Source organism: Myotis myotis, unplaced genomic scaffold (genome assembly GCF_014108235.1).
Source record: "Myotis myotis isolate mMyoMyo1 unplaced genomic scaffold, mMyoMyo1.p scaffold_m19_p_12, whole genome shotgun sequence".
Taxonomy (NCBI): domain Eukaryota; kingdom Metazoa; phylum Chordata; class Mammalia; order Chiroptera; family Vespertilionidae; genus Myotis; species Myotis myotis.
This window is the reverse complement of record NW_023416316.1, coordinates 59,215,438-59,236,183: the sequence shown is the minus strand read 5'-3', so window position 1 is coordinate 59,236,183 and position 20,746 is coordinate 59,215,438. Positions and strand designations below refer to the sequence as shown.

At 36.3% G+C, this 20,746-nt stretch overlaps 1 protein-coding gene across 6 annotated transcripts in view; it reads right to left on the bottom strand.

The window, feature by feature from the left end:
* Positions 1-20,746, bottom strand: part of DENND4C (DENN domain containing 4C) — a 115,180-nt gene that overhangs the window by 30,729 nt on the left and 63,705 nt on the right. For 5 of the 6 annotated variants that reach the window (XM_036331242.1, XM_036331239.1, XM_036331244.1 and 2 more), the window contains exons 13-20: positions 20,477-20,622; positions 19,274-19,309; positions 19,061-19,191; positions 16,818-16,950; positions 13,330-13,536; positions 7,484-7,612; positions 7,176-7,320; positions 6,724-6,870 (exon numbers count right to left, since the gene is read on the bottom strand). In XM_036331242.1, coding sequence (XP_036187135.1) covers positions 6,724-6,870; positions 7,176-7,320; positions 7,484-7,612; positions 13,330-13,536; positions 16,818-16,950; positions 19,061-19,191; positions 19,274-19,309; positions 20,477-20,622 — 1,074 coding nt within the window. The remainder of the gene's footprint in view (positions 1-6,723; positions 6,871-7,175; positions 7,321-7,483; positions 7,613-13,329; positions 13,537-16,817; positions 16,951-19,060; positions 19,192-19,273; positions 19,310-20,476; positions 20,623-20,746) is intronic. The other variant, XM_036331243.1, reaches the window with a different exon arrangement.

Genomic DNA, 20,746 nt, shown 5'->3' with positions numbered 1-20,746 from the left:
CCAGTTTATAACCATCACAGTAAAGACTGGTTCAAGCAAGAATCTTCAATGGATGCTAAATTTAAACGAGAAAATGTGATAAGAAAGAGGCTATTACTGCACAGCCTCTCAGTGTCTCCTTACAGATAGCTTATTATCTGCAAGGGGGATAACAGTAACTCAGAGAAACCAAACATTGAGACTAGTGATCACAATTAACCTCACCAATGAGGAGCAGACAGACACCGTGTGCCTCTGGGACACTGTGTGCCTCTGCCACATGAAAATCTGAGAAGGATACAATATCACTTTTGTAGCAGAGCCATGGATGCATCACCTAATCTAATCACATGGAATATCAGGCAGGCTCAAACTGAGCATTCCACAAAATAACTGGACTGAATTCTTCAAAAGGTTCAAAGTCATGAACGACAAAGAAAGGATAAAGAACTGTGCCAGGTTAAAGGAGACTACAGAGAGGGAGGGAGTTAAAGTACCACAAAGGACATCACAATAATTGACAAAATTGGAACACAGACTATAGATTAAAGCAGTTTATCAATTGAATTTGGTGACTATACTGTGGTTATGTAAGAGAAAATACGACTGAAGTATTAAGTGGTAACAGGGCAAGATATATTGACTTGCTTGCACATGATTACAAAAAATAAATATGCATATAGAAAGAAAACAATAAAACAAATGTGACAAACTAAAAGTGAGCACATCTAAATTAAAGTTATTTAAGAGTTCTCTATTATTCTGCAACATTTCTATAAGTTTGAAATTATTTAAATTGAAGTTTTTTGAAAGTTTATTTTGGCTTTAAAATTGTATCATTTAAAACCAAACTAAGGCCAGTTACTAGATAGTCCTTTTATAAAGGACATCAATGAAAAACACATAAAATAAAAAATACAGTGTCTTATACTTTCTACTACCACTTGTTACACTGCTGCTTAAACATTGGGTTTGCCCAATATATAACAAAAGAACTAAACTTCTTTAAATGCCATTAGAATGACTAATTTCAGTCACGTTTTGATTGGCTCTCTCAGAAAGGCTGCTAAAACAAACACCGTGGTGCAGTGAAAGGACACTAGACTGGAAACTGAGTAAACTGATCAAGCCCAGATATGCTCCCGAACAAGTGACTCAGTATCAGGTACCAAGTGGAAAAGATTCTACAAGATAATTCTTAATGAAAACAGTAACTTAAGCATCTGGGCTACAAGTTTCCAAAATATAAAATGACATCACCAGAACTCTACAGAGATATATATTAATTGTAAATTCAGTACTGGGTCTTTAGCTACTTGAAATGCAGCTTAAAAGAAACATGAAAAAGGGATCTGAAGTTTCTTCTCCAACTACTGGAATCTTTATGTCAATTACACAGGGTTACTAGGAGATTTTTTCTATTAAAGGAGACAAGTTTAAAAATTTAGAGGAGAGAGAAACCAAGATGGCGGCATAGGTAAACACTGGAGATTGCTGCCTCGCACAACCACTTCAAAAATACAACTAAAAGACGGAACGGACATCACCCAGAACCACAGGAAGGCTGGCTGAGTGGAAATTCTACAACCAGAAGGAAAGAGAAAAGCATACTGAGACTCAGAGGAGGCGCAGTGCGGAAGTAAAATACTAAGGTGCGGAGGTGCATGCGGAGAGGGCTGGCGGCTGAGGGCGCAGTTGTCGTTTTCAATCGGGAGGGAGTCTCAGGCTCTGAGCTCCAGTTCCGGGCGAGTCTCTAGGGACCCAGACTTATACGGGAGAACCGGGACTGTCTGGCAGCGGAACTCGAGGGCAGCTTTCTCTCAGAGGGGCTTGCAGCGATTACCGGGACATTGAGAAGCAAAGCCTCTGAGGGCAGGACTGAGAGCAGCCATAACTGCTAGCCCCACGCTGTTGTGCCCGTGGGATCCGCCCCACCCAAGCCCTGCAGGGAGGCTTTTGCTTGATAGCCTCAGGCAAAGGCTAGATAAGCACCTCCCTAGAGATCCAGGAGCCAGGAAGCCCAGAGGTCAGAGTGGGACCATCCAGTTTGCAGCTCCGTGGAAACATAAAGGACACACTCAGGGGGCAGACTCAGTGAGCACCAAAGCCCCATTGAAGCAAGTCTTGCCCCAGAGGGGTGTCTCCAGCACAGAAGTTCTCCCACTGCAGACACAGCTGATTCTCACAGCCAGCTGGCCTGGAGGCCAATTCCTCCCAGTGATACCTACAACAATCAAGGCTTAACTACAACAAGACTATGCACAAAGACCACAAGGGGGTTCACCAAGTGTGTCCTCCTCAGGTAATTGGGGAGGCTGAACCACTGGGCCCTAGAGGGCACTTAGCACAAAAAACCACTGTATCAACACAGGGAAGCATAAAAAATGCGGAGACAAAGAAAAAGGACACAAATGACAGAAATGGAGGAAAGCAAACTACTGAATATAGAGTTCAAAACCACACTTTTAAGGTCTTTCAATAATTTTCTAGAAACTGCCGACAAACTTAATGAGATCTACAAGAAATCTAATGAGACCCTCGATGTTGTGATAAAGAACCAACTAGAAATTAAGCATACACTGACTGAAATAAAGAATATTATACAGACTCCCAACAGCAGACCAGAGGAGCGCAAGAATTACGTCAAAGATTTGAAATACGAAGAAGCAAAAAACACCCAACCAGAAAAGCAAAATGAAAAAAGAATCCAAAAATATGAAGATAGCGTAAGGAGCCTCTGGGACAGCTTTAAGCGCACCAACATCCAAATTATAGGGGTGCCAGAAGAAGAGAGAGAGCAAGATATTGAAAACCTATTTGAAGAAATAATGACAGAAAACTTCCCCTACCTGATGAAAGAAATAGACTTACAAGTCCAGGAAGCACAGAGAACCCCAAATAAAAGGAATCCAAAGAGGACCACACCAAGACACATCATAATTAAAATGCCTAGAGCAAAAGACAAAGAGAGAATCTTAAAAGCAGCAAGAGAAAGAAAGTCAGTTACCTACAAGGGAGTACCCATACGAATGTCACCTGATTTCTCAACAGAAACTTTGCAGGCCAGAAGGGAGTGGCAAGAAATATTCAAAGTGATGAATGCCAAGAACCTACAACCAAGATTACTTTATCCAGCAAAGCTGTCATTCAGAATTGAAGGCCAGATAAAGAGCTTCACAGATAAGAAAAAGCTAAAGGAGTTCATCACCACCAAACCAGTATTATATGAAATGCTGAAAGGTATCCTTTAAGAAGAGGAAGAAGAAGAAAAAGGTAAAGATACAAATTTTGAACAACAAATACACATCTATCAACAAGTCAATCTGAAAATCAAGTGAATAATCTGATGAACAGAATGAACTGGTGATTATAATAGAATCAGGGGCATAGAAAGGGAGTGGACTATTCTTGGGGGGGAAAGGGGTGTGGGGGATGCGGGAAGAGACTGGACAAAAATCGTGCACCTGTGGATGAGGACAGTGGGTGGGGAGTGAGGGAGGAGGGTGGGGTGGGAACTGGGTGGAGGGGAGTTATGGGGGGGAAAAAGAGGAACAAATGTAATAATCTGAACAATAAAGATTTAATTAAAAAAAAATAAAAAAATTAAGTAGCTTTAATGCAAATAAAAGATCAAATTAAAAAAAATTTAGAGGAATAAGGAGAGTAATTATTATTGTTATTATTATTCCTGGTAAAATGATTTCATACCACATTATTTTCTTGGTATTTCATAAGTGAAATCCATCTCATTTATAAGTATTAGAAAACATACAGGAGGAAATAAAATAAGGTGGCTTTAAAATGAAAGTCTCATAAAAATTCCTACTTGATAAAAGAAAGTTAAATTACAAAGAGGATTGTTACTTATACTTATGTTGACTTTCAATAATTCATACATGCTTCTGTAACTATGCAGGTAGTTTTTCACATAAGAATTCAGATCAATCAAAACAGCCTGGTACTGCTACAAGAATAGGCATGTAGATCAATGGGCAGAGCAGAGAACCCAGATATCTACCCAAGCCATTATGCCCAAATAATCTTTGATAAAAGAGGCAAGAGCATACAATGAAGTAAAGACAGTCTCTTAATAAATGGTATTGGAATAACTGGACAGCTACATGTAAATAAATGAAACTGGACCACCAAATTATACCATACACAACAATAAACTAAAAATGAATAAAATATTTATATGTGAATCATGAAACCATAATAATCCTTGAAGAGCCCTAACCGGTTTGGCTCAATGGAAAGAGTGTTGGCCTGCAGACTGAAGGGTCCCGGGTTCAATTCCGGTCAAGGGCATGTACCTTGGGCACAATCCCAGTAGGGGGTGTGCAGGAAGCAACTGATGGATGTTTCTCTCTCATCGATGTTTCTAACTCTCTATCCCTCTCCCTTCCTCTCTGTAAAAAAATCAATAAAATATATATTTTTTAAAAATCCTTGAAGAAAACATAGGAAACAAAATATCAGCCATCTCATGTAGTAAAATTTACACTGATACAATGCCTAGGGCAAGAGAAACAAAGGAAAAAAAAAACAAATGGTACTACATCAAAATAAAAAGCTTCTACAAAGCAAAAGAAACCAGCATCAAAATGAAAAGAAAACCCACTGTATGGGAGAACATATTTGCCAACATCTGATAAGGGGTTAATCTCCAAAATATATAAAGTAATCATACAACTCAACAAAAAGAAGACAAACAATCCCATCAAAATATGGGCAGAAGACCTAAATAGACATTTCTCCAAAGAGGACATACAAATGGCCATGAGACATACGAAAAAATGCTCAGTCACTAATCATCAGAAAGATGCAAATTAAAACAACAATTAGGTACCACCTCACATCTGCCAGAATGGCTACCATCAATAAATCAACAAATGGCAAGTGCTGTTGAGGATGTGGCGAAAAAGGAACCCTAGTACACTGCTGGTGGGAATGCAGACGGGTACAGCCACTATGGAAAATAGTGTGGAGTTTCCTCAAAAAATTAAAAATGGAACTGCCATTTGACCTAGTGATCTCACTTCTAGGAATATATCTGAAGAAGCCTGAAACACCAATCAGAAAGGATATAAACCACCCTATGTTCACAGCAGGGTTATTTACAATAGCTAAGATCTGGAAACAGCCCTAGTGCCCCTCAGTAGATGAAAGGATAAAAGAAACTGGGGTACATTTATACCATGGAATACTGTGCAGCAATAAAACAGGATCTCTTACCCTTTGAGACAGCATGGAAGGACCAGAAGAGTATTATGCTAAGCAAAATAAGCCAGTCAGAGAAAGACAAGTATCTCGTGATCTCACTTATATGTGGAATTTAATGAACAAAATAGATCCAGAGACATGGAGGCATGCAAAAGACTGAGGATCCTCAGAGGGAAGGGGGGGAGGGGAGAGAAGCGATCAATCAAAGAACTTATATGCATAACCCATGGACACAGACAATAGTTGGATGAAAGCCTGGGGTGGGGACAGGAATAGAGAGGAGGGGGATGGTCAATGGAGGAAAAGGGGGGAGCATTTGTAATACTTGCAACAATAAAGATAAATTAAAAAAAAAAAAGAATTCAGATGAGTTTTAGCAAGCAAAAACCACCTCAACAGGTGGAACACTGAAAGCTTTAATGACTATAAAACTATTGGACACAATAATGCTATAAACCAACCACAAAATAAGAATTATCGTAAGGTACAGTGTATTTACAAATAAGATAACAATAAGTTTGCAAATTGATCATCAAATTTTCATTGAATATTTTCAGTAGTACATATATGATTACACTTATCTGAAGGAGAAGCCCAAAAAACTATAATTGTTTTCCACTGGTAACAAAATTTAAAATACAAAAGGTCTCTCCCAACCCTTGCATGTCAGCAAAATTTAACCTAATAAATGGGAAATTACCTGAAGTGGTTAATATTCAAGAGTAGAATTAACGCACATGTGTATCCATAGCTTCACGTCATACAAGTCTGTCTGAACCCCCACACCATGACAGCCAAGGACAAATGCAGCACCAAGAAACAGCACAGAGCAAAAAGCAAAGCAACAAAGAGCAGAGAAAGGAAACTTCAGTCATTGATTTAAGATATCAGATGAAGCACAGGAATTAGAATTCTTTTTAAAGAAAAGCCTGAGATATTAACAAAAAAAAGAACAAATAAGAAGAATGATGTGCAACACATATATATCTGCTCAATGTGCTCCTTTAATTATGCTTAATTCTACCTTCAGAGGACAGAGGTTATGCCCATAGATTTGTATGTAAAAGTAGCTTCAGTAATTTCTCAGATTTTTAAAAGTGTCATTTAAGTAATGACTACGCAGAAAATACTTTTTCTCATGGTGTGCAAATTATTCTTTCCTCTTTAATATTCATAATCTCAAAAAAAGATTTGCAAGTTTTGTCATTAACATTCAAGTTCCTCATTGCACATTCACTAACAATTATATCATCTACTTTCACAAACGAATGATGAACAAATACAGAGAAGTTCCATGCCTAGAGCCTTTTGCACAGCACTCCAAAGTTAACTATAGGAAATAGAGAGAAGTGAACAACAATCAAAGGTATAATTCCTTCCTTTATTTATATATGAGAACAGTATTTTAAAAGTACATAAAGCTCATTATTACCCAAACTCGAGAGGGGTGTAAAAGCTTTTTAAAAAAGGAAAGACTTAACATGAGATTAAGTGAAGGGTTAGTAAATCCAGATTTAGTACCTGTGCTAGAGTGATTATCAATGGAATCAAGACTGATTAAATCTCTGACGAAGACTGTGTGCTCCCCATTGTTAGCATCATTAGAACTATCCACGCTACCGTGGCTCACCGTGTCCCCATCACTTCCACCTGTGGCATTCTGAGGAGCTAAAGATAAGGACAACAGCAGTTCAATAATTCATGCACTGACAATATCAAACTAAACATCAATGACCCATAGTTCATTTAAAGTTGCAGAACACTTTCTAAATATGGGGGTGGGGGGAGAATTTTGGGCAAAGGTAATATATCTTTAGTTATATATAAAATTATCAACTAGAATTTGATTTACATTTTCTACTTCATATAATTATACTTCAAACCACAGAAATTATACTTCATATAATTAAAATTCATAAAACTATGAAGCTTATGGTTCAGCAAGAAAGTATCTTTCCAATCACATGTATTACCTGATATTGAGGAGACCTGTGACTTTTGTACGGATTTTTTAAGCGGCTGCCTAAATTGTGCCAAGCCATGTACCACATTCCGTACCTTCGTCCATAAGAAGATACCACTGCGGGTACTGCTAGGCCACGGGCTCTCCAAAACTACCTAAAAGTAAAATAAAGGTAAAAGTAATAGTTATTAGAAATATTTGACTTTTGAAAATATACATACATATATAGTACATATATAAAAACCCTCTAAAAGAAGGTATTAAAAAATTATCAGTCTTAATAAGGAGCATACATTGCCCAATGTCAATCCTACTTACCTTATTATAATAACCATAAGTAATAGCATTTGGCTTTATGTTAGCAGTTTTCATTTCAAATAAGACTCTGACTGCTAAAACAGGATGGCCCCAAAGTCCACAAAGCTGCATTACTACTCGATAGCACACCTAGCAAAAAATAACATCAAAGCATTAGCAGTAGTTAGCACACAGTCCATCCATGACTTGTAGAGATTTTTAAATGATTTACCCAATTCTTCTTCTCAAAGTTATTAAGCACTACTTTTTCTATTGTTGTGGTTTGAGTGTCTCGGTAAATTATTTGTAAAACTCATTCATTAATAGAAGTACCAGGATTACTGACTGTTGAACTTAAGATCTATGTGCATGTGTGCCATTTGTTTCAGTAACTAAGTATGCACAAAGAGAATGACTATTATTCTCCATAATTTAAAAAATTCGTTTTTAAAATAAAGTATGATTAAAATAGCTCTCTCCTAAATAATGTTTTATATTTTGTGCAAAAGGAATTAAAGACAGCATTCTCTAGGATGCCAATATAATAAAAAGAATTCTGTAAAACCATGTATTTAAAAAGTATGTGAAAAAAAGATAGAAACACAACTATAATTAGCAAAGGCTTTTCTTGGCATGTGTTTACCAAGGGGGTCCAGATTTTATCATAAGAGGACAAGTCAATTGGTTACTCCTCTAAAAGTTAGAATCTTATATATTAAAAGATGATGGCAGAAAACATGAAGAATGAAACAGGAATCTCAATGATCCTTGGCTAAGAGGTGAGCCAGTTTATACAAACAGTGACAGGGCAGTCACAAACTTATTTATAATAAATAAATAGTTTATTCTGAGAATAAGGAGTGCTCGCTTCAGCAGCACATATACTAAAATTAAAATGATAAGCATGGCCCCTGCCCTGCGCAAGGATGACACACAATTTTGTGACTAGAATAAGGATATGTACACATAGGAGATATTCTTCTTGAGACTCATAAAATGTGCTCTGTTTGTGACAGAGTTGCTTAACAACTGTACCATTAAGCCAAGCTGCTCTTTCTACTAAAGGAGAAAGCAAATTTTGAGAAAGGAATTATATTCAAGAGAACAGAAGAGATGAGATGTGAAAAGAGAGCTGAAGAGGCAGAGCATCATTAGGATGAGTACTATGAAGCTAGAAATGCACGGTATAACTTAGGAGCAAAAGGTCAGAAACTGTCAGAGATACTCTATAAATGACCAGGTTATGAAACTACATGAATTAGGAACAACTGAAGGAACTAGGTAAGATGTATGAAAGAATGAAGAAGAATGTGACACAAGAGGGTACTTCAGATATCTGAAGAATTGTCACATAAAAGAGAGAGTAAACAGTTTGTGCAACTCCAAAAAGCTATAGAGAGGTGGAACTGAGCTCATCATAAAACACACACACTTTATTTATTTATTTTTGTTAATCAACAGAGGATATTTTTGCCATTGATTTTTTTAAAGAGAGAAAGTGGAAAGGAGGACAAGAGAAACATCCATTTGAGAGAAACACATTGATTGGTTGCCTCCCACATGCACCCTCAACTGGGGCCAGGGATCGAACCTGCAACCCAGGTATGTGCCCTTGACCAGGGCCAACGCTCTAACCATTGTGAACACTGGTCAGGGCAAAACACACACACACTTTATAACAAGTAGGGCCAATTCAAACATAGGCAAGATCCCATATATTACAAAATTTCTAGAGCATCTCAGTTTTAGGTTAAAATTATATTAAAATATCTTAAAGTCCTATTCAATTCTAAGAAAATCATTTTCTATATCAAATTGGGATTAATCTGAATTTTCTAAAATGATTCTAGATGATGAATTTATTCGAGGTCTGCAGAGTGTTCCCCTAACCTTCTAGGTATACTTGTGTAAGACACAGGCACCAAATTAAATAAATAGTAATAACATCAGAGATATAATTGCCAATTGCAGTATTTTGTTGCCTACAACATGATTATCTTCTGGATATCTGTGGTAGAGAAAGATGGCAAACAACTCTGCTACTCCTCACATTGAAAGGTCTATGTCCCTCCCTTTGAATTGAGGGGGAAGGGCTAATTCTGTTGTATGACTAACAGAATTCAGGTGAAGTGACACTGTACCAGTTTCCAGGGTTAAGACTTAAGAAACTGCCAGTTTCTACTTCCTCTCTCTTGAAACAAATGCCCTTGGAGCTCTCTAAGCTATCATGGAAAAAGCCCAAATACCACATGGGGAGGTCCTGAGACTATGTGGAAGGAGAGGGTCCCACCTGAGCCCAGCCTTCCAGTCAAACTTGCCAAGGTACCTGGCAAGCCTTTGAGTTAAATTGTCTGGGACCCTCCAGACCACACCAGCAAGCAACTGGTTATAACCAAGTGATTCCAGTTAAAGCAATATGGAACAGAAAAACCACACAGAATTATTTCCTAGGTTCTTGGCCAAAAAAATTATGACTTAATAAAATAGCTCTTCTAAGCCACTAAGGTCTGGGATGGTTACTCAAAAATATCTGTTAGACTAATGAGACAATATAGAAATAAGCATGACACAAATATTTCATTTTCATTTAAAATTCAGTAAATAGTATAAAAAGCAAAATGCATTATACATTTTAATTTTAATTCAGCCTCAGTGGCATGTGCTATTTCTGGGTCTTCTAAAGTTTTATGATAAAGTCTAGGTTATTACAACTTTTACAAACATAAAATGTAGAGCACAAAGCTGTCAAATTAAAACATTACGCTTATAAATTAAACAGAGGGGCCCGAGCCAGTTTTTCTCAATGATTAGAGCATCAGCCTGTTGACTGAAGGTCTCAGGTTCAATTCCGGTCAAGGGCAAGTACTTTGGTTGCAGGTTCCATCCCAGCCTTGTTCAGGGTGCATGCGTGAAGCAACCAATTGATGTTTCTTTTTCTCTCCCCCACACTCCCTGCCCCCCCCAACCCGTACCATTCTCTGTCTCTAAAAAAATAAAATTAAATTAAAAAATGAGAAAAATATCCTTGGATAAGGCGAGGGGAGGGGAGAAACTGTGGGTTCTGATGGAATATGGACCTGAACATGCACACTATTTACTTGCTGGAGGGGTGGGGGGTGGGAGGGGGGCTATGTGTGTGTCAATTCATCTGTTTCAAATTTCTTTTTATTTATTAATTTATTATTATTTTTTAAGATGAGTAAGGCACAGTATCATTCTTTTTTAATAAAAGATATTTCTATTGATTTCAGAAAGGAAAGGAGAGGGAGAGAGAGATAGAAATATCAATGATGGGAGAGATCATTGATCGGCTGCCTCCTGCACGCCCCCTACTGAGGATTGAGTCCACAGCCAGGGCATGTGCCCTTGATCGAAATAGAACCCTGAACCCTTCAGTCCACAGGCTGGTGTTCTATCCACTGAGCCAAACTGGCTAGGGCCAAATTTCTATCTTTTTAAAACGTAGCTAATATATAAACTGCCTCACAGAGTTGCTGGGAATACCAAAGGAAATAATATACATGAAAATACTGTAAAAACTTTAATGTGCTATTCTATGTGTAATCAATAAACAGATAAAATGCATCAAATATGCATTCTTAAGTATTAAACAAACATTTCTTCCAGCAGTAAAAATGCAATTACTTCAGCACACTACAAATCTCTCGATATAACTTGTTAGAAGTTGAAATAGAAGAAATCAACCTTGAAATTTTAAACCTATCATGCTGTTTATTGTTGAAATAGAAAAAATTTCTTAGCTTACTGGTTCTAATTGCTGCATGTTAGAAAATAAGAGAACATCATTATTTGTACCAGAGACTACCATAGAACTTTAATACCTTTGGAAGAAAATCGTTTTTAGGCAATTCTGATATGTCTTGTGAACTTATAACTTATCAAAGAAATAATCAAGAATTATGCTTTCAATTTAGAGTACAATAACAAAATATTTACAGAATACTTTAAAACACTTTAAGTGTATACTTTCCAAAAAACTTAAAACATCTTGAAATGCTTCTTAGATATAAAAATTACCAGAATTTTAAAAAACACTAAAATGTATGAAATGGAAAGCACTGATTCTGATCAAGTACATGAAAATTTTTTTAGTTGTTATTCCACTTACTTATGCATTCATTGATTACTTCTTGTATGTGCCCTGACCATGATTGAACCCGCAACTTTGGCGTATTGGTACAGCACTCTAACCAACTAAGCTACTCGGTCAAGGCTATGGTCAAGTACTTTTAATTTCCAAATTGTTTTATAAACATTAGATGAGAGGAAATGTAATCAAATATGAGAATGGATAGTAATACTTGCTTTACATCTTTTTATTTTAAAAGCTTTTATAAATATACAGATAATACTTAGAGAAAAATGAGTTTTAGTATGCCCACAGCATTATCAAATCTTAATACTGTAAATACTGTAATAGTTTCAGATCTTTGTATTTTAAAGAAAAAAAAATATATAGCTATCGCTCAAGCTATAATGTGCTCTCTTCAATCCCATTTCTCTTCTAAACTTGTGTTCTCACTCTTTCTCTCCTTCCTCCCAGGCATCTATTACTGAATTTTTATTTCAACTTCATTTTAAATTCTAATCTGGTTCTATATATCATTTATAATTATCTTAACACTAAAAATAATTTTAAAGGGAAAAGAGAACAGAGAGAGACTAAATTAGTGACTCAGCTTCTTCAACCATCTCTTAGGATGCTTCTAAAGCTTAAGAGAGAGATTGTATGGCCTGGCCAGTGTCGCCCGCCCAGTGGTTGTGCATCAACCCACGAACCAGGAGTTCGCGGTTTGATTCCTGGTAGGGGACATACCTAGGTTGTGGGCCCGATCCCCAGTAGGGGGCATGCAGGAGGCAGCCAATCAATGATTCTCATCATTGATGTTTCCATCTTTCTCTCTTTCTCCCTTCCTCTCTCCAAAATCAATTAAAAAAAATTTTTTTTAAAGAGAGAGATTGAATGTAAAACATGTAACACACCATTCACTCAGTGTTTACTAGGAGCCAGGTACTATTCTAGGCACATTATGTACATTAACTGATTTAACCCTCAAACTAAACTTATGAGGAAGGTACTATTATTACCAACACCAGTGGGGCAATTTTGTCCTCCAGGGGAGACACTTGGCAATGTCTAAGACATTTCTGATTGCCCTGGCAGGAAGGGTTTGCTACTGGCATCTAGTGGGTATGCTGGTAAACATCCAACAATGTGCAAGACAGGCCAAGGCAGGCCCCCAGAATAAATAATTATGCAGGTCAAAATGTCATCAGTGCCCTGCCGGGTAGTTCAATTGGTTAGTGTCATCCTGATACACCAAGGTTGCAGATTTGATCCCAGGCCAGGACTCACACAAGAATCAACCAAGAGATGCATAAATAAGTGGAATAATAACTCTCTCTAATAAATAAAAAAAATGTTAAATGTCAGTGGTACCAAGATTGAGAAACTTGGAACTACATTTCAGATACATAATCTGAAACACAAATTGATTTTATAATGCACCCTAGCACATAGGTCCTAGTGGAAAGCCTACTCCCTATTTGCTTCCTAACAAAGTTATATCAAAAGTAAAATGAAATAAATATTATTTTCTATTTATCAAGGACAAACAATCTGGTCTAAATAATAAGTCTCAGCTTCATTCCAAAGCAGTAATTTTTAAAATAAACATATTTTAAAATAAATAATAAGTACTATCTCTATGAAACAGTAAATGTTTTACCTTTCCTGCTTATAATGAAAATACCTGAGGACACTTTAAAGCAACTGAGAAATAACTTTTCTTAAAAATACAAAAATAAAATTTAACTTAGTAACATTCTCAATTCATTATACTTGCCTCATCTAGTGGATCCACGTCTGTTTTCCTCATCTTAATAAGTACATCATAGGCCTGCTGAAGTGCTCTGACCTTAGGATGAGAAACTCTAACATAGGCTGGGAGACAAATAAACCACAAACTGAAACAATGACTGAAGAGACACTTGGCCCATTGTGGTGGATTTGTATAACATCTCTTCGCCAACTTATGAGCTGTTTTTATCTCCTAGAAAGAGAATAAAACATTATGGTATTTACTAAAATTTATTATGATGGGGAAAGTGAAAAGGAAAGGGAAAAAAAGAATATAATGTCAAATTTTACTCTAAAATCAAGTATTTCATAGTTTTACTTTTGTGAGTGGCTTCCTACTTAATGCCACATGGTCTTTCAACATTCACCTACAGAAGCATTTTATATTGTACTGTAACTATTTGTTGGTGAACATAATACACTAGAAATTCCTTAAAAGCAGAGATCATTCATATTTTTATAATATAATGATTAATTAGGTGCCCTTCACATAGAAGGCACTCATGTTTGATGGATGAAAGAATTTAACCATTGATAGCTTATAAGTTCTTCAAAGTCATTTTTGAAAACTTAGTCTTCTCACTCTTCTCCCTGCTAAAAAGTGAAAATGCCCTATTTCCTGCCAAGATTTCCGCTTTAACCTCCCTCACTACAGTCTGTGTTAATTCCTTCACTGAGCGATTACATAAAAAGCCCTACTCCTTTGAAGTCAACATAGTCTGAGAAAGATCATTGACCTTCCTACCTAACTGTTCAGTAGTCATGTTTTCAACCTCTGATTTTCATTCTGATTTGAATGGAAGAGAGAATAGGTATCAAAATCACAACTGAGCCCTAGCTGGTTTGGCTCAGTGGATAGAGTGTTGGCCTGTGGACTGAGGGGTCCTGGGTTTGATTCTGGTCAAGGGCACATGACTGGGTTGCGGCTCGATCCCCGGTGGGGGGCGTGCAGGAGGCAGCCGATCAATGATTCTCTCTCATCACTGATGTTTCTATCTCTCTTTCCCTCTCCTTTCCTCTCTGAAATTAATAAAAAAATACATATATATCACCTGCTGAGCTTTAACGCTAGATACTATAGAGCCTTCCAGATAAATTAAACTGCTCTAGTGTGCCTTGCACTAAAGATCCCTCTACTGGGATGTGTTCTAAAAAAAAATATCCTGGTGTATTATTTTTCTCATGATCTTTATTTGTACAAGACTTGAAGACGTATTTGAAAATACAGTTCCTTCCAGCTAGCCTGGAAAAAAGAAAAAGATGATGAAGATGAGATTTAAAGATTTAGTAACAAAACAAAGAAAATAAAAAAACAAAAACAGGGGGGAAAAACACTTAGTAACAAAATTTTCCCATTTTAAAAACTTGCCTTTAGTAAGCTGTTAGGGTAAAAAAAAATTCCCTTCAGACAACATTGAGAGAAATGTGTACTATATGAAATTAAGGAACACCTCAGGTTAATCTCAGATTTGGGGGATTATATAAGAACTAGAGGCCCAGAGCATGAAATCATGCACAAGTAGGGTCCCTAGGCCTAGTCTTCGATCAGGGCCACATCCGCCGCTCTGCACCGCCCCATGACACCCACCACGCCGCAAAGCTTCTCAATGCTTGCCTCCACCGCCCCGCGAAGCTCCACGATACTTGCCTCTGCCACCCCGGGATGCTCCACAAAGCTCCCTGCCCCGCAACTCCCCATGACGCCCCACAATGCTCCGTGAGGCTCCCCGCCCCATGAAGCTCTGCAACACTCCCCACCCCGCAATGCTCGCTGCTGGATGCGCACCACCTGCCGCTGCTCAACAGTCCCCAGTCCCGACCCACCACCCCGGGGGGGAGGGACCGAGAGGTGGTCAATGCACCTCATAGCAACTGGTCGATGGTCATTATGGTCATGACGCCGTTATGGTTGCTGGCCTTTTATTGTATAGGATTGGTAAAACCTGAACTCAGAATTTCATTTTGAAATTTTCCATGTTTTATAGACTCCCAAAATGTCAGTATATGTATAAAAGATGTTTAATTTTAATTCACAACTAACTATAGTTTAACTCTTTACACTTAAATCAGATGTGGTATTAAAGCAAGATGTTCTAAGTTAATACACTCGTACTCCCTTTTGAACGTAGTATGCAGTATAAAGTACATTTTCATTAACCATGAGGGAAACGCAAATCAAAATCACATCACTTCACACCAACTAGGATGCTATAATAAAAAAGACAGATAATAATAAGAACTGACAAGGATGTAGTGAAATTGGAACTCTCATATACTGCTGGTGGGAAATGAAAAATGGTGTAGCCACTGTGGAAAACAGTCTGACAGTTCCTCAAAAAGTTAAACAGATTTACCATATGACACAGCAATTCCACTTCTAGGCATATACCCAAGAGAAGTGAAAACACACAAATGTTCATAGCAGCACTATGCATAATAGCCAAAAAGTAGGAACCACTCACATGTCCATGAATGGATAAATAAAATGTGGTATATATCCACACAGTGGAATATTATTCAGCAATAAAAATAAATGAAGTACTGACACTTGATGCAACATGGATGAACCTTAAAAACAGTAGAAGTGAAAGAAGCCAGTCACAAAAGGCTACATGTTATACAATTCCATTTATATGAAATGTCCAGCATAGACAAAACTATAGAGACAAAAAATAGATTAGGGGTTGCCTGAGGCTGTGGGGGGAAAACCTGGAAGTTAACAGCTAAGGGTGCGACATTTCTTTTAAGGGTGACAAAAATGTTCTAAAGTTGACTGTGGTGTGGTTGTACAACCCTGTGCATATACTAAAAGCCACTGAGTATACTTTAAATGGGTGAATTGTATGGTATGTGAATTATCCTATATAATAAAACCCTGATATGCAAATCAACCGAACGGCGGAATGACTGGTTGCTATGATGCGCACTGACCACCAAGGGGCAGATGCTCAACACAGGAGCTGCCCCCTGGTGGTCAGTGCACTCCCACAGGGGGAGCACCGCTCAGCCAGAAGCTGGGCTCATGGCTGGCGAGTGTAGCGGCAATGGTGGGAGCTTCTCCCACCTCCACAGCAGTGCTAAGAACCCCTTGGGGGATGTCCGCCTGCCAGCTTAGGCCCAGCAGGCAGACATCCCCCAAGGTTCCTGGACTGCAAGAGGGTGCACGCTGGGCTGAGGGACCACCCCCCAGTGCACGAATGTCATGCACTGGGCCTCTAGTATATCCATCAAGTTTTTTAAAAAGTATATTTGGTTCCCAAGAATTCTTTTAAAGCATAAACATACTAGTAAGCATTCAAAAACTTCAGCCTCAACATTGTAAGTAGGATTGCAAGAAATCTAGTTTAGTTCATTATCAACCACAGTAGTTCTTCAAATGGTTGCTGTGGGTGATAACTCTAAACTATGAGCTGCATATCACATATACATATTTTACATTTTTAATTAGCATGTATTAGATAAAGAATATCTGACCTGTTTACTTCTCTTAGCCATGAGAGCTGGACTGTTTGTAATGCTATTCCCAGTAGGGTGTCTACTAAAACAAAGTTTCAATTCCTGTGGTCTGTCAAAAAGTTTAAGGTCCAGTCTTGGAAAGTATTTGTAACTAAAATAAAAAGCAAAATTAGAACTGCTGATTTAAAATACGCTTCATATTATTCCAGAATTTAGGTGACTATTTCTAAACCTTACATAGTACCCAATATTATTCCCCAAAATCCTTATACAGAAATGTAATTCAAAAATGTAAGATGACGTAGTTATGAAATACATAGACCACCTACATAGAAACTCTGGCTCCTCCCCACTCTATTTGTTTTTCTCAACCAATCCATGGAAAACAGAAAACCCTGATATCTTACTTGATAGAGGAATTACCCTTGCAACAGAACCAATGTGTTCAATAATTTATATGTAAAAATAATATTTAGCATAATTTGTAATTTTGTTTTTCTTCATAAAAGTACCTTGCGTTGGTGTCTAAAAGAAAAAAATTCCTAATATTTTCATTTTAGCTGCAACCGGTTTGGCTCAATGGATAGAGCGTCGGCCTGCGGACTGAAAGGTCCCAGGTTCGATTCCGGTCAAGGGTAAGTAGTTTGGTTGCGGGTACATCCCCAGTAGGGATTGTGCAGGAGGCAGCTGATCGATGTTTCTCTTTCATCGATGTTTCTAACTCTATCCCTCTCCCTTCCTCTCTGTAAAACATCAATAAAATATATTCTAAAAAATATTTTCATTTTAGGGATATACAATAATTTACCCAATTCTTTACTGCTGGACATTTTAGGTTATTTCTAAATTTTTGTAATTAAGTATCTTGGTATATATAAATCTTTGTAAATACTTTTGCTTAATTTCTTAGGATAATGCCCAATATCAGGGTTTGCTATGGTCCATATTTATCAAGAGAATAAAAATTCTTATAAATCACTACAAATTTATTTCCAGAAAGGCTATACTTGCATATACTCTAACATACACTTTACCTGGTAGTAAAGCTTATCTTCAATATGATAGATTAAAAATGCTTTTACTCATCATTTTGGTTTGCATTTCTTTGAATACTAGAAAGCTTACTATCTTTTCATATTACTGCCTATTGGGATTTCTTCTTGCAAATTGCCTCCTTTGGCCAATTTTCTTCTGGGAGGTGTTGCCTTTCTCTATTTATCTTGTTTGTCAATACCGGAGTCCAAATGCATAGCGATTAAACCAAAGTAAAATAGAATTCTATAGTTAATATGCAATCAAAATGGTACTTAATTAAGCCACTCAATCCCTATGGTATATATTCTTCATTCTTAGATTATATGTTAATTCCATAGTTTTATGAGTTATTTTATATTTTCTTTGCTCCTGACATTATTTTAAGAAAACAGCCTAAGAAAATAACTGTGTATATACACAAAGATATAAACAGCAAAGAACTACAAACAATCCACAGGAGACTAGTGAAACAAATCACAATAAATGCATGTAATGTGGTTATTCAAAATGATATGGCACAAAAAATATTTTTTGGCATGGAAACATGTTCAGGCCATTAAAGGCAAACACAGGTTACAAAGAATATATGTAAGATGAACCCATATTTGTCTTAAGTATAATAAGTGCAAATTTATGCACTAAAAGACAAGAAAGATATACATACAGTTGTTAACAGACTAAGTATTGGTGCTAAAATGATGTGCTCGTTTTCTTTTTTATTGTTTGCTTTTCTAAGTTTATTAAATTGTATCTTATCACAATTATAACAATAACAATCAAATACATTTTAATTTCTCAAAAGATTCCATCCAAATCCTATTCTTTACATTTATTTTAATAAAGAATGATTCCTGCCCCTCTACTTTTAGGCTTACTCTGACATCTTACTAATGAATAAGAATTATACAGTCTTTATATTGACAACAAAAACCCCCAAAGGAAGGCGGAACCTCACAAAAGTAAGTAAATTTTTTAAAGATTAAAATATGGTTGAATTTTTAGGTGACTAGTGATCAACATCTGGCTTATTTTCAAACAAGGTTGTCCAAGTCTTAATTTACATTACCCACCGACATTATAAAATATTCATCTCCATTAGTTCACTGAATAAATTTTGAAAATGACCTTCACAAATGATTAATATATGCATCTACTAATAATCAGAAATAATAAAAATAAATCATTAAAGCTGTGCCCAAAGAGCTCTTTTAAAGAATCCTTGCTACCTGTACTTTGGTGACAGGTCCTTTGCATCATCAGGAGGTGGCTCTGGTGGCATTATAAATACAGTGTGCTCACTTTTTTGTGAATCATCTAGCTCAATCAATTTGGTATCATCTGTTGAATCAAAATCAATCTGAAAAATAATTATTTTTTTCCAGTTAATTTATATATAAGCAAGACCTAGTTTTGAACTTTCAAAAACTTTAAAAAAATACCTTATCTGTTTTCTCTGTGCTCTTATCAGGAAACAACTAGAAAAAAATAAAAAATTCTTAGTGAAAATGTCTATTGTGAATTTAATAGAGATTATCTTAAATTCTTATTTTAAAAAACTATCCTTTTTTAATACTGGACAAATAAAAAACACTTCACAATTTTGGGGACCCTATTCTATATTAGGCTAAGTATAATACGTCTTTTGAGGCTATTAAAACAATTTATTTTTATTAGTTTTTTCATAAATCCTTCACTAGCAAAAGATAGCTAATCACAAGAGGAATCTGGCTTCTCAAATAAAAAATTAATTATTATTAAATCCCTGCATTAGTGATTGACATTATCTAAGCATCCCTCTAACTGGATGATACTGGACTATCACTTTTATAAGTAAACTAAAATGTTAAATAATTTTGATTGTATCCCTGAAATTTTAGGTTACAGTGATAGAATGGGAGAAAGTTAATCAAGTTTTCTAAGGCATATGAATCATTCGGAGTCCATAAAAAATACAATTTTATAATATTCTACATTTTTTTGAATATAATCTTAAATTTTCTATAATATATAGTTTGCATAAATAATCAGCCCCAAGATCCACATAGCAAAAATAAGAATTCTATTAAAAATGAAAAAAATATATATCTAAGTCAGTCATCAATTGTGAAGAATCAATTTGAATTTCCTTAGGATGGGTGAGTAAAGCTTAAAAACTTAACATATTTCCAAATAACCTCCATTAGGACAAAAGAAATATAGTAGCAAAAGTACCTGGAAAGACATTAAACAAAAGAACACAGGACTCCATTTATCCAAAAAAACTAAATTTTGTAAATTAATTACTAAATCTTATTTTATTCATATAAATTAAATATATAAGTTTTAGGAGGGTCAATTTAGTACTTCATAGTTACAAAGTGAGAATCAAAGAGAAAAATTTGCTGCGTATGACAGAAACTAGACACAGGAAAATGACTTATATTAAGCCCAGAGTCAGACACTTGCATGTACATGTAACTGCATGCACCCACAGACAGACAGACACAGACACAGACAGACAGACAGACACACACACACACACCCTATGCTGTCTCCTTCAGATCATTTGGGCTAATAATAATAATGATGATGATGATTATACACACAGCTAGCCAAATTGTTAAAATTTTTCCTTAACATTGCTATATAGGACAAACTTTTACCTTTTCTACGCAGTCATCAAAAAATGCCAATCCAGTATCTTTATCACTTACAAAACTACATTCTTCAATGAAACGAATAAAAATCTGTGTTTTGGTTAAAAAGGTGTAGAATTTTGTATAGGCACGATCTCGACTTTTTAGAAATCCTGAAGGAAATAAAATTACAATTAAGTTCAAATTTTAAAGTGGAACTAGATGTTATATTAAACATTATTTTAAACTTGTTCATATAAATATGTCATATATATTTATATACAGAACCTTCTAGTA